The sequence below is a fragment of the Xenopus laevis genome, chromosome 9_10L, assembly GCF_017654675.1.
Source record: "Xenopus laevis strain J_2021 chromosome 9_10L, Xenopus_laevis_v10.1, whole genome shotgun sequence".
Lineage (NCBI taxonomy): Eukaryota > Metazoa > Chordata > Amphibia > Anura > Pipidae > Xenopus > Xenopus laevis.
In genome coordinates this window covers 129,521,739-129,536,581 of record NC_054387.1, presented here as the reverse complement: position 1 = coordinate 129,536,581, position 14,843 = coordinate 129,521,739, and the positions used below count along the sequence as shown (strand labels likewise).

Below are 14,843 nucleotides of genomic sequence, written 5' to 3'. Positions count from 1 at the left end.
CAAAGGTCGAGGTGAATTTTCGAATTAAAAAATTTGAATTTTTAGCTATTATTGTGTACCTCGACTAGGGAATAGTCCAAATTCAATTTGAATTGGAAAAAAAATTGAATATCAAAATTTATCATGTACTGTCTCTTTAAAAATTCAACTTCGACCATTCGCCATCTAAAACCTGCCGAATTGCTGTTTTAGCCTATGGGGGACCTCCTAGAACCTATTTGGAGTCAATTGGTGGACTTTGAAAAAAATCTTTTTTTGGGAAAAACTTTGAATCGAATTCGATCGAATGCGCTATTAATTTCATTCGTGCGATTCGAATTCGGCCGAATGCGGACCTATTCGATCGAAAACGGACCTATTCAGCCAAAAAAAACTTCAACTTAATTTCGGTTGGTCTTTTTGAATTCAAATTTCGACGTTTTTCAAATTTGAAATTTGACCCTTCATAAATATGCTCCTTAGGGAGTGAAAATTCTAATTAAAAAAATTCGGATTTCAAGCAAATTTTTGTGTACTTCGAATAGTCCAAATTTGATTTGAATTTAAAAAAAATTAGAAAATTCTAAATGTATCATGTACTGTGTCTTTAAAAATTAAATTCCAACCATTCGCCATCATAAACCTGAATTGCTGAATTGCTGTTTTAGCCTATGGGGGACCTCCTTGAACCCATATGGAGTCAATTGGTGGACTATGAAAAATCTGAGTTTTTTTTAGGGAAAACTTAAATTCGTACGATTCTAATTCGATCTAAAACGGACCTATACGGCCAAAAAAAAACTTTGATTTTTTTAATACATTTCAATTGTTTTTTTTTAATTTGAATTTTGAAGTTTTTTAAATTCGAAATTCGACCCTTGATAAATCTGCCCCTTCCTGTAGGATCATGTGATATATGCCTGTGTATTCTATTAAATAAACCAAATGGTATCAATGTGGTTCCTCTTGTCTCACTGATGTATAACTGACAGTTTCTTGTGACTGTGGGATCATTTGTATATTCCTGTATCTACAGCTTTTGTTGTGCTTCCTCCTCAGTGGTTTTCCTTCTACATTTTACAAAACAAATGTAATGTATTCTTAGGGGCAGATTTATCAAGGGTCGAATTTCCAATTTAAAAAACTTCGAAATTCGAATTAAAAAAGACCAACCGTAATTTATTAAAAAAAAAAAATAGGTCCGTATTCGATCGAATTTGAATCGTATGAATCAATTCAATTTGAAGTTTTTCCAAAAAAAACTTTGATTTTTCAAAGTCCACCAATTGACTCGAAATAGGTTCTAGGAGGTCACCCCATAGGCTAAAACAGCAATTCAGCAAGTTTTAGATGGCGAGTGGTCGAAGTCGAATTTTTTAATTTTTTCAAATTCAAATCGAATTTGGACTATTCCCTAGTCGAAGTACACAAAAATTCGCTCGAAATTAGAATTTTTTAAATTCTAATTTTCACTTCAACCTTTGATAAATCTGCCCCTTACAGTATGGGGCATATTTATCAAGGGTCGAATTTCGAATTGAAAAAACTTTAAAATTCTAAAAGACCAACCGAAATTAAGTCGAAGTTTTTGTTTGGTTGAATAGGTCTGTTTTCGATCGAATAGGTCCGTATTCGGCCGAATTTGAATTGTACGAATCGAAGGAATAGCGCATTCGATTGAATTCAAAGTTTTCCCAAAAAAAAGTTCGATTTTTCAAAGTCCACCAATTGACTCCAAATTCGATATTTGAATTTTCAAATTTTTTTCAAATTTGAATCGAATTTGGACTATTCCCTAGTTGAAGTACTCAAAAAATAGCTTGAAATTAAACATTTTTTCATTTAAAAATTCACCTCGACCTTTGATAAATCTAACCTCATGTGTAAAAAAAGTGTAAAAATAAACCATTGTTTTTTTCTGTTTAATAGGCACGTCTGAAAGAAAATCTTCCTGGGGAGGGAGAATGTTCAGTAGTTGGGTAAGATATACAATGTGACCATGTTTCATTTTACAGAAACTTCCTAAAAAAACATGAATTTATCTGCTGTAAATGATCTGGGATTTGAGCATTGGGCAGGAATTTCTCAGTAATTTAGTGACTCACAGTAGAGATATATTGATGGATGAATCTGACCCATTGCTGAAATTGCCATTTTTTGCATAACATTTTCATCCTTGCAAGATTATTTTTTACTATCCATTAGAGTCTATGGGCATTTTTTTCTTGGCAAAACTCAGCTGCAAAATATTTTGCTCATCCCTAAGGGGCATATTTATCAAGGGTCGAATTACGAATTTGAAAAATGTCAAAATTCGAATTCAAAAAGACCAACCAAAATTAAGCAGATGGGTTTTTTTTTTGCCCGAATAGGTCAGTTTTTGATTGAATAGGTACGTATTCGGGCAAATTTGAATCGTACAAATCGAATTAATAGCGCATTCAATTAGAAGTTTTTCCCAAAAGAAACTTCAAATTTTCAAAGTCCACCAATTGACTCCAAATAGGTTCTAGGAGGTCCCCCATTGGCTAAAACAGCAATTCGGCAGGTTTTAGATGGCGAATGGTCGAAGTTGAATTTTTAAAGAGACAGTACATGATAAATTCCGATATTCAAATTTTCGAATTTTTTTCAAATACGACTCGAATTTGGACTATTCCCTAGTCAAAGTACACAAAAAAATAGCTTGAAATTCGAATTTTTTTCATTCGAAAATTCACCTCGACCTTTGATAAATCTGCTTCTAAGGGATAGACTGATACTGGTAAGCAGATCACTTCTTCACGTTAGTTGCAATAAATCTCCAATGTAGCGGACATTATTCAAGCATAAGCTTATCAATATATCAATATATCAATATCATATAAATAGACCGTTATTATACATTTTACCCTTTTATAACAGGCTGTGCTATGGAATGCTGGGATGCACCGTGTATAAATAATATAGTGTAACGCTTTTCTGGCCTATTCTGCCAATTAGGAGTTAAGGGTGACCAGCTAGGTAGTGAGCATGGGTTATATTGCGAATCTTTCCCCAGGGCAGAGCCTTCGCCAAATGGAAGCTTCCCCTTTAAACTGTAGTTGAACTACAACTCACAGGCATTTAAGTGCAAATAGAATAATGGACGCCAGGAGGTTCTTTAAAAGGGTACAACAGGAGCAGATTTATTATGCCAGAGGCAAATGACCACAGGTTTACTTACAACAGTTCTGAGGACACAGCAGATGGAATCACTTTGGACAGTAAAGGTTCACAGTCAAACAGATGCGACTCCCAAAGAATATTGCAGATAAGTGTACATCAAATCCCAGTTCAACCGACGTTGCACAGTGAGGGGATCGGGATCTATCAGGTAGGGTTCAGGTAGTCCTTTGCTCACCTACTGCCCTATCAACTGAGTTCCCTGCTCTAAAGGCAAACAGGCCTTGTGGGAAGCTACTCCCTACTACAAATCCTCGTTGGAGCGACAGCTGCTCTTTCTGCTACCCCTCTCTGTCTTTCTCTCCTAGAGAGAACTATAACAGTATCTTACTATTCTAGCTGGTCCTCGTTCACGGGGTTTACCTGGTCCCCGACTTAGCACTAAAGGTGTCAGGTCCCTTTAGGGTAAAGGCTTACTGGGGCCTATGGTGATCCCAGGCTCAATGGAGATTCACCTAGCAGCAGCACCAGGAGCCAAAGAGGAAGAGGACACTCCCTGCACACACTATATAGCAGTGTGGCAGGGGAGTGTCATAACACTCTTTGTCCAATAGGTGTGGGTGTTACACTTTACCAGTTACAAGGGCTTGGCCCAATAATAAGGGAAAAGAGAACTACATACAAAAGGTAGGGGATTAACTCTATAGGGATAGGATATCCTATAGGTCCCTACATACACCCGGGGGAAAAATCCATTTTGTCCCGACAATGGTGAAATGATATAGACACAATAGTAACAAAGTGAATATATAAGTGCAAACCAACAATACCATTGAACATCACTCTTCTGGTATCCTCTCCTGAGGAATACCTGGTAACAATGGGTACTGTGGAGAAAAGAACAGTAAAGAGCAAAAGTGCAATACTGTATTGGATAAGTTTCAGTGCAAATAACTTCAGTTGCATAACTTTATTACATTCATGAGATCCTTAAAGGAACACTCAGGCACTTAACTTACGATACTTGAACCATCCATAGTGTATCAGGAGGTCCAGGCACAGGCTTGGCTGAAAAGAAAAATTAGCATAGATTTCTTTTCACACATGAACACTCATTTTCATTACAGTTGAGTTACATGACCCCACCATAACCAAAAGCTTTATTCATATCACACCCCCCCCCCTACCCAAGTGTACAAAGTTACTGAGAGCCACTTGGGGAGTAGTAAGGCAAAGAATAAAGGTGCTACTCAGCGAGTAGTTAGAGGTAGAAGAGTTTTGGTGGGGGCTCAGCAGTCTTTGTCTCATGAACCCAACTATTTACAAGTTCCAGACAATGTTCAGAAGTCCAGAAATGGAACAATGAGTGAACAAAACAATGAAGAAGGCCCAAAACTTGGGGCATCAATCTTGAAGAACATCAGGAAATGAAGAAGGCCCAAAACTTGGGGCAATCAAACGACGTCCTCAAGGGTAAACAAATCATCTCTAAGAGGAATTCTCACTCTTAGAGGGATACTGAAAATTACAACACACAGGGTCCAGCCGGATCCACTGTGGACAGCTTAAGAAATCATCCCATACTTTTCCAGGGTATGTTCATAGGATAGATAGTAAGAAGGGTGAGGCTTCTCTACCTTCCCTCCATTAGGCAGAGTGGTTGACAAGCTGAAGAAGCGGTCCTCTTTTAACTTCCCACAACTTTTAACATGGTGCTTTAAGATGGTGCGCCCATACCACCATTCGCTGAGGGTGTCACAGAGGAAGACCATGTCACGCTGCCGCTTCTGTGGATTGCTCTGGAACAATCCCTTGGGTCCCACATCTGTTTTCTTTAAAAGTTCTCCATAAAGCCATTCTTCCAAATTCTTCTCCACTTCGTCATAAACCCACTCAGGTGCATAGGGCATTGGATATCCCCAACGGTCACGAACACGGGCATTGATAATACGTTGCACCCTTGAAACTGTGCGTGCCTTCTTGGGGTCGGCCCTCCCCTGAGCGACCCAGAAACCTTGTGCCTCTGGAGAAAGCAAGGGTGTTGACAAGCAGGCAACAGGCTGCTGAGAACTGGAATGCTCTGATGGAACCACTGTGGATGAAGCCTCATCCTTTGGTGCAGTGGTTGGCTTTGGAGTAGCAGGCCTAGGCATGGCAGGCTTGGGTGTGGCCGGCCTAGGAGTGATAGGCCTAGGTACAACATCAGGGTTCCTGCGCATAGTACTCCCCCTCCCTCTGGGTGGAACACGTGTATCCTCACTCTTTGTGGCTGCATCCCCACTAGCGCCTACTCCATGTGAAATAGACAAAGCTTTTATAGGAACGAGCAGGCTTTGCTTGCTGGGTGGACACCCTGAGGAGAGATGAAGAGGATATGCGGGAACAGGTGCAGGAGCAGAGTCTCCTGACACTGAAGACAGTCCATCTGTGTCTGTAGCGATGGATTTTGTCTTTATGCCCTTTTTAGGATCAGCATAAAGTACATAGGGACCTAACCAGCACTCATGAAAGCAATAGGGACACGCTGAGTGAAAGTTGCAGGTCTCTGTGGATAGTTCACGGGTACAGTGCCCGCAATAGGGAACAACTATCCGGTTATAGTGGACATTTAGTTTTTCTCCATATGTCCCGGCCCAAATATATCTAAGGCCAAAGTCTACATCTTCTATGTCCTCATCCGAGAACAGCGGAGCCCCAGATAGGTTTCCTCCGCATCCGCCCAACCTTCCCAAGAATGGTCAGCCATAATAACAGGGAAAAAGTTTTACCGGTATGAAGAAATGTAGATAGTAAGTCTTCCACTATACCCACAGCCGCAGGGTAATCAGTAGTGAAGTCCGGAAGGTCCGCACGTGGATGGGCCACAGCCGTGGTCTGTGATGGTGCAGCACCTTGAACAGGAGCGATGCAGAAATCCTCCGGTTTTGCTGAAAAAGAAAACGGTAGCAAGCAGATACCGCTTGGGGTGAAGAGTAGGAAGTGCAGTGAAACCTTCTAGGCAGCCGCCGGAAGTCCACAGGCACAAACAGGTAGAGCGGTGATGCACACGTCTTCTCCTTGTAAAGTCTCTTCACAAAATGGCGGCGGGACGTGACGTCAGGGACCGCCTTACTCCCAAAGCGCGCCAACAGTTACTGCGCGGGAAAAAGATTGGCGCCAGCGAAATCTCGCGCTAGCGAGACTTGAGCTATGGCGCAGGCTCGTGTATCGGGAATAGAACCTCCAAGCCCGAACCCACGGCCCTGAGATACTAGGGGGAAATACCTAGCAAATTTAGTAGAAAAAGACGTGCAGGCAGCCTTTTGCCAATCAGGTCCGCCGCCTGTCACGAAAATTTAAAGCGACAGTGCACAAAAACACTAAATCACAAAAATACAAAAATAGCCTGGATTTAGGGGCGTGGCCCCACGTTGGGCGCCAAAATGTAACGCTTTTCTGGCCTATTCTGCCAATTAGGAGTTAAGGGTGACCAGCTAGGTAGTGAGCATGGGTTACATTGCGAATCTTTCCCCAGGGCAGAGCCTTCGCCAAATGGAAGCTTCCCCTTTAAACTGTAGTTGAACTACAACTCACAGGCATTTAAGTGCAAATAGAATAATGGACGCCAGGAGGTTCTTTAAAAGGGTACAACAGGAGCAGATTTATTATGCCAGAGGCAAATGACCACAGGTTTACTTACAACAGTTCTGAGGACACAGCAGATGGAATCACTTTGGACAGTAAAGGTTCACAGTCAAACAGATGCGACTCCCAAAGGATATTGCAGATAGGTGTACATCAAATCCCAGTTCAACCGACGTTGCACAGTGAGGGGATCGGGATCTATCAGGTAGGGTTCAGGTAGTCCTTTGCTCACCTACTGCCCTATCAACTGAGTTCCCTGCTCTAAAGGCAAACAGGCCTTGTGGGAAGCTACTCCCTACTACAAATCCTCGTTGGAGCGACAGCTGCTCTTTCTGCTACCCCTCTCTGTCTTTCTCTCCTAGAGAGAACTATAACAGTATCTTACTATTCTAGATGGTCCTCGTTCACGGGGTTTACCTGGTCCCCGACTTAACACTAAAGGTGTCAGGTCCCTTTAGGGTAAAGGCTTACTGGGGCCTATGGTGATCCCAGGCTCAATGGAGATTCACCTAGCAGCAGCACCAGGAGCCAAAGAGGAAGAGGACACTCCCTGCACACACTATATAGCAGTGTGGCAGGGGAGTGTCATTACACTCTTTGTCCAATAGGTGTGGGTGTTACACTTTACCAGTTACAAGGGCTTGGCCCAATAACAAGGGAAAAGAGAACTACATACAAAAGGTAGGGGATTAACTCTATAGGGATAGGATATCCTATAGGTCCCTACAATAGTATAATAAAATATAGATCTACTTTGGATTAGATCTTGGCCAGTAAGACCTCTGAGTCTCAGGACGACTTAATATGGAGCTGCCCTGTATTTAATTGTAGAACTTGGACAATACACACTTCTATATTAACTGATATAACTGCATTTATCCCATGACTCTCTTCTGGCCTAGAAAATCATGTAAAAGAAGTGTCATTTTGCTGGCCACAACTTTGTTAACTTGGTTGACAATCCCCATTGATCGTAAAAAGGGGCAGTATTTACATTTTCCAACATTAGTGCAATAAATAGCGCTTTTCTGCAATCTATGGTTTATATCAACTTTAATTACACTATATAAATTATTTGAATCTCGTTTCCATCAGTCTGGGAATTCATAATTATAACAAGCAGACAGGAGCCATTTTGTGGACACTGTTATTAAGACAAGTCTTGTATCATCTCAGAATCTTGTTTGTGCACCAGAATGGGGGACCTGATGTCCATCCCCATGTCCTGGTTACACAATTAAATGGGTCCATAATAGGTTTAGGAACTGCAGATGGATTTGTGGCAGGTTAAACAACTTCATGCTGGAATCAGATGCTCTTGGACTCCTCCCTTACTTTGTTCCAGTGTGAAATGATGGATTCTGGCACTTAAAGATGGATTCTGGGACTTCAAAGTTCCAGAATCCATAACAACACAATAAAACAAGATGAGGGAGGGGTTACATTACCCTGTGAGCCTAAGGGGGTGGGGAAGTGGTTCCTCTGAGTCAGGTGTAGACTACTGACATTTCCTTTTACTCTCTGAAATCAAGTATGTCTGAGTAAAAAATGTATTTATATTTATTTTTGGTGCATCAATGCAATCCCAAATTAATGTGCTCATGTCAAAAAGGGGGTATTTTTCCCCTTTAACGTTACCAGGATCTTAACTTGTCTCCTGGCTGAAACACCACTGCCTTTCTCCAACAATTTAAATCTGTGAAACCTTACTGTAGTTTCCCTTCTATGTTGTATCCAATAAGGTGAATAAATTATAAAAACTGATGACTGAGCTCCATGGTGACTTGTTGTACAATAGCAGAATGACTTACTGTATGTTTATATTCAGACTGACTCAGTCATGCAACGAGTACAAGGACCAAGTACAAAGGAGAAGCACAAGGTCGGGATATTCTCCAGATCAGCAGAAGATGATTACCGGTGGCTGCACAGGTTCATTATATCAGAGTTCAGTGATTATGTTCAGAGGGTGAGACCCTGTTATATCTCTAACACTGGGCGCAGACAGTTCTGGGAGGACGTATCTCAATGCACAGTCGCTATCCTGTATCACACCAAGAAAAGAGGGAGAATTAACATCACTGATGTGCAGGGGTCTCTGTATGATGAGGAGCTGCAATATTTAGCTGAGCAACTGGGTAAGTGACTTTGTCTCCCTACAGACTGACACAGTGACACCTTATTGGTTGTTATGAGTCGATGCTAAAAATGATGGCCTTGTACATGTCACAGAATTGTTTTGGATTCCCTTATATTAATAAACTTGGCACATTATATCTGAACCTAATATGTTTAAAATACATAAATGTGAGTGTACTTGGTGGTCTAGTTGGGCGGTGGGGACACAGTGAGCGAAGCAGGCATCCCCACTACCCCATTAGACCACCAGGTACCTTCACAATGACACAGAATGGCAACACAGAAGAGCTAGCACTCTGTCAAAGCACCAAGGTCATTAATATTCATTATAAAGAAAAGAGTGTAGCAGGGAATATTTTTATTACCATAATAACAGGACATGTTTTGGGCATCAAGCTCTTTGATATAGCCCCTTCATTTCCTAAACATGGGTCAACATGGGTGGAACTTTATACTGAATTTCATTCAAACACAATGATAGCAAATATCTCTGGGTTTAATAGAACTGTGTGAATTACCATTAAGACTAAATTATACATAGAAGCCCTGCAATTTGCCAAAGACAGATCAAACCAGGGAATCCATGAGAATTTCCAGCAGAACAATTTCACAACACTTTGCTTACTGTGTTCACAAATCGATGCATTTATGAAATCAGATAGATGAGCCCATTGGCCAGAATGTCTTTGACTAAACGGCTGAACCAAAGCATTTTCAGTAGGTGTCAGAGTTCAGTACAGGACAACAGCAGAGCTCTAACACCCATATGAATCCTTTATCCCTGGTGCAAATCACTTGTGGATTACTAATTCAGAAAATTATTTTCCCCGCTGAAATCATTCATTCCTGCTTAGACAACACTATGTTCAATAACAAAAGTGGAAAAGTGTTGACAAAATGCTGCCAATGCATCTCACAGTCATAAAGGGCGTCACATTGCTGCAGTTGGTGGTACAGTAAGTTGTTCTGAGATTTATGGATGCGAATAATTGACTTGTTCTCCTTTGTCTGTTGCCTTTGCTCATATTCCAGGGAAAGACAAAGTCATGGTGGTGGTGGATGACCTGGAAGACAGTGGCCCTGAGGAGAAGGAAAGGATTCTGATGAGTCAAAGAAGCATTGGGAAATGGGCCAGTGATCTCATTCTCATCAGCTCAACTGAGAAGAATTATAATGACTCCACAAACTCAATGTATAAACAGTGGTTGTTGCAGAAGTTTAATAGAATTGCAAAGGTTTAATTTGTTGAAGGTACATACCATTCACCAGATTCAGGAGGGTTTCAGACATAGGAAGCCTGCAGATCTACGTGGACTTGGTCAGTTCTCAGTAAAAGAAAGAAATGCTTGTGCCGACCTATATCACATTTCAAGCTATAATCCTCTCCTTGCCCTCTACTTAATGTCTACTCAAGAGTTTCCATAGTTGTTTGCCATCATCTTGTTCTCTGTCAGGTATCTCAGAACTATCTCAGATCTTTAGCATGAGCCCTAGTTGTTTATGTTTTTCCATTGTTTACAGCAGAATAACAGCAATCTAGTTGAAAATTAATTCATTGGATGTATTATTATTATTATGCAGATAAAGGGTTTGGGGATGTTTTTTTCCCCAAAATCTTGTTTAAATAAAAAACAAGCTTGCCAGGTTTTATGTAAGTTAAGTATTTGTTAATCTTATATTCTGGGGATTCATTTTGTGAACTAGTTTTGGGACAGAAGAAATTAGCATTAGCAATAAATAAACCCAATAGGCTGGTTTTGCCTCCAATAAGGATTAATTATATCTTAGTTGGGATTAAGTACAATTTACTGTTTTATTATTACAGAGAAAAGGGAAATCATTTGGATTATTTGGATGTAGTCTATGGGAGAAGGCCTTTCCATAATTCTGAGGTTTCCAGATAAAGGATCCCATACCTGTATTGCTAATGGATGTTTCCCTCCCAGGCTTCATTTTCTCCATTTCAAGTCTGCAGCGCCACCCTAAACATAGTCATCTTATGAATCATGATCATCTTATCATTATAAGTTGCTAAATGAACTAAGGATGAACAAGTAATTGTTGATGACCATAAAGTGTACTAATTGTTCTCAGAATGAAATGACTGGCAATACAACACTGAATCAATACAAAGGTGAATTCACTGACTGTTTGATCAAACATGTAAGGAGTGTGAATTATAAAAATAAGTGAATATAAAATTAATGAGGGTCTATTCTAAGCACTTCTGCAATGTACATTCATTATTTATTTTTTTAAATTCCAAGATATTAAGGGATACATGTGCTGTTAATATGAATGAATTGTGTTACAACAGCGCCACCTGCTGGTCAGTTTCCCACCAGTCTGACCACCAAGTAGTCAAGGAAGGAGAAAGAAAGAGGCTGCTCTGATGTTCTTCTGCTTAGGAAAAAAATGAGTGTAGCGCTATAGTAAAATGAGTGCATTGTTCTCTACTATGAGCTCCACTCCCAATACTGTGCTCTGGATGAGACCTTAAATCTAAGGGAGTAAGCCCTCGCAAGCAGTGTGGAGGCAGGGTGTAGTGTAACTTAGTTCCAGATGCAATAATTGGGCTCCAGTGGTTCTTATAACTTAACCAATGAACATATTTATTGAACAATACAATTCTGAATAGAGAGTACATAATAGCAAAGCAGGATCATACATAACAGTGGATAGGCTTATACTCACAGCACCTTTGGTCAGTATTAATCCCCTCAGGGAAGAGAACATACACAGCAGCAATGAAGGTACACCCAGCGTTCAGCCTTTTCCCTACGTGGAACCCAGGGGAAATCTACATCCCTAAGTCTACACACATAGGGGCACATTTACTTAGCTCGAGTGAAGGAATAGAATAAAAAATACTTCGAATTTCGAAGTATTTTTTTGGCTACTTCGACCATCGAATTGGCTACTTCGACCTTCGACTACGACTTCGAATCGAACGTTTCGAACAAAAAATCGTTTGACTATTCGACCATTCGATAGTCGAAGTACTGTCTCTTTAAAAAAAACTTCGACCTCCTACTTCGCCACCTAAAACCTACCGAGCATCAATGTTAGCCTATGGGGAAGGTCCCCATAGGCTTTCTAGCCAATTTCTGATCGAAGGAAAATCGTTCGATCGATGGATTAAAATCCTTCTAATCGTTCGATTCGAAGGATTTAATCGTTCGATCGAACGATTATTCCTTCGATCGCTAGATCAAACGAATAGCGCTAAATCCTTCGACTTCGATATTCGAAGTCAAAGGATTTAACTTCGAGGGTTGAATATCGAGGGTTAATTACCCCTCGATATTCGACCATTAGTAAATGGAGGCAATTGTATGCTGGACCTGTTGGGCAGGAAAGGGTCAACCAGATCAAGCACCTTATGCCCTGCACCGGGTTTACCTGAAGGGTTGAGCACTCTGAACATTGTTAATATTGTGAACACCAAGGGTATAGCTTAAGGCGAAATAATGAAATAAGTCCCTTGTTAGGACCCATTTAGGCGTCTATACCACTGGGGATTTGCCTGCCAATATTATTAGGGGTGGCTAATTTACCAGACCCCTACATTAGTAACCTTTCTCACATCTTTCCTAAGCAGAAGAAAATCAGAGCAGTCTCTTTCTTTCTCCTGACAACTTCCTTGACTACTTGCTGGTCAGACTGGTGGGAAACTGACCAGCAGGTGGTGCTGTTGTAACAAAATTCTTGGACTTTTCCAATGGGCGTTAGTTATTCTTGTCAAAATAAAATATAGATATTTGCTGCATTAGACCAAATACACTTAATTGGCCTTCTGGTGGTGCTGTGTCCAGAACTAGTATAATTCCTGTCTATTGGGCCATTGTCATTCAGCTCTCTGCTTTTCTGAATACCAGTTTGTCTGAGTTTTGAAGAGAAAGTTCTGCCAAATTGCAACAAAAACCTAATTTTTAAGGACTTTTGCATCAAGGCAATTGCATAAAGTGTATCTCCCATTATGGTGACAATCACCATGCAAGAATACTGCATTATGGTTAAAAAAATGTCATCTTCAAGCCATAGCATATGGCACTTGCAACTGCAAATTACCCTTTAGTTCCCTTATCAAGGTACTTTTTCTTGATTTTCTAAATAATGGATCAACTCTTCTGGTACCTATTCATTGTTGATAAATTAATTCACAGTACAACAACATTTTCACACTTGAAATAATTTAACTTTATCAGCTTATCTATAATTAGCTTACTAGCATGGAAAGCCTTTGTTTTGGTTTGATCACTGTAATGACTTATTTATACCCTTAGCATCTTTACCCATTGGGGCCCATCAATAGAGAAACTAGAAGTGAGATGGAAGTTCTGAGGAAGATGTTGGTTGGATTAGAGATCATGCTATGTTAGTTAATGATCTCAGGGTTGACCTACCACTAAGTGGTAACTCTGTAAAGAAAGAGTATATGGTTTTATGATTTTTTAAACCCCTTTTAGGTCTTATCTTTTGTCTGGGCTTCCTTCACTCATAACAGGTTGACAGATACCATTGCTGTATCAGCTATTCAGTCCTTGTACAAAGAGTTTCTAAGACAGAAAATAAGTGTCCTCTCCAGATTTTAAAGCTTCTGGCAGTTCTTCAAGAGGTATCCATGCGATGCATTTTACCCTAATTATGGGACTGTCCCAGCCTACAGCAGTGAATGGGCCCTCAGACACTGAACCAGGTTCCCTAAGGGAGTCAGCGCTACAGTTTGGAATTTGGAAACCACTTGTATAAGGCCCTCAGATCAACTAGCAGTTTATATAGACAGAATAAGTTTAACTCAATGGTCATGTGCCTGTTTTTATCCTGAGCACCTACTTGTTTTTGCTTCAGAAACACAACTATAGTTTATATAAACCATAGCATTGGGGGGGAAAAAATTATAAATGCCCCCAGAATTCATAGTAGAATGGCACAGGCGCAATTCCATGTATAAATGCCCCCAGAATTCATAGTAGAATGGCACAGGCGCAATTCCATGTATAAATACCCCCAGAATTCATATTAGGATGTCAAAGGGACAATTCCATGTATAAATACCCCACAGAACCCATAGCAGCAGGATGGCAAAGGGGAAATCACATGTATAAATACCCCACACTGCCCATAGCTGGAGAAGAGACAAATAGATGAGTACATACATTGACAAATTGGCAATGATTATCAGTTACTCACCCTCACCTAGGACAATTCACAAGTGTGACTGTGAAATCCCAGTCGGCCTCAGATCAGGAGGATTCTCAGGAGTCTCAAATGCAAATGCATTATGATGTAGTGTGTGACACGCCAACGCCAAGCAAAACTAGTTGATGCTGGGCCCAATCGCATGATGCGCACCACCCCCTTACCCTCTAGACGCACTGGCAGTGGCATGAGGGGAGAAGATGACTTATGCGCCACAGCTCCCAGTAGTTAAGCCATCAGCCCACCACTGTCTCCTTTTCTGGCTCCTTCTCTGCGGCAGGTGGGGGGGGAGCGGGCCCTGGTGAAACTTCTCCCCCTAGTTACACCGCCAGCCCGCCACTGTCTCCTCTTCCAGGATCTTTCTCTGTGGCAGGCGGGGCTCACCAACACACACCAGTCCTGCACACACACAAAAAAACGGCAAAAAATTTTTTTTAAAAAAACCCTTCCAAACCAGAGGAGCAAAATTCTGGGGGGGGGGGGAGGCACGCGGTTCCATGGCCTATGGATAGTAAAGGAGCAGTATATCGCTTCTCTGACATTAGTTCAATGTATAGGGAGTCATTTAAAAAGTTTGCGCAACGCATATTTATTCGCAAATGGTTCTATTGCTATAAGAAATCATCCAAGCCACTCTTAAAAGCATTGGCTTGGATGATTTCTTGGACAGACATAATATCAAAGGAACTCATAGGGCAGGCAGAGTATGGCACAGACAGGGAGCATAGGTCAGACAGTATACACACAGGGAGCAT

The 14,843-nt window shown here is 40.9% G+C and overlaps 1 protein-coding gene across 3 annotated transcripts in view; it reads left to right on the top strand.

Moving 5' to 3' along the window:
* The window catches only part of LOC108703975, a 36,580-nt gene extending 26,143 nt beyond the window's left edge, over positions 1 to 10,437 (top strand). For all 3 annotated transcript variants that reach the window (XM_041577528.1, XM_041577527.1, XM_041577529.1), the window contains 3 exons: positions 1,909 to 1,958; positions 8,576 to 8,885; positions 9,919 to 10,437. In XM_041577528.1, coding sequence (XP_041433462.1) covers positions 1,909 to 1,958; positions 8,576 to 8,885; positions 9,919 to 10,127 — 569 coding nt within the window. In that variant the 3' untranslated portion in view covers positions 10,128 to 10,437. The remainder of the gene's footprint in view (positions 1 to 1,908; positions 1,959 to 8,575; positions 8,886 to 9,918) is intronic.
* Positions 10,438 to 14,843: the final 4,406 nt, after the last annotated feature.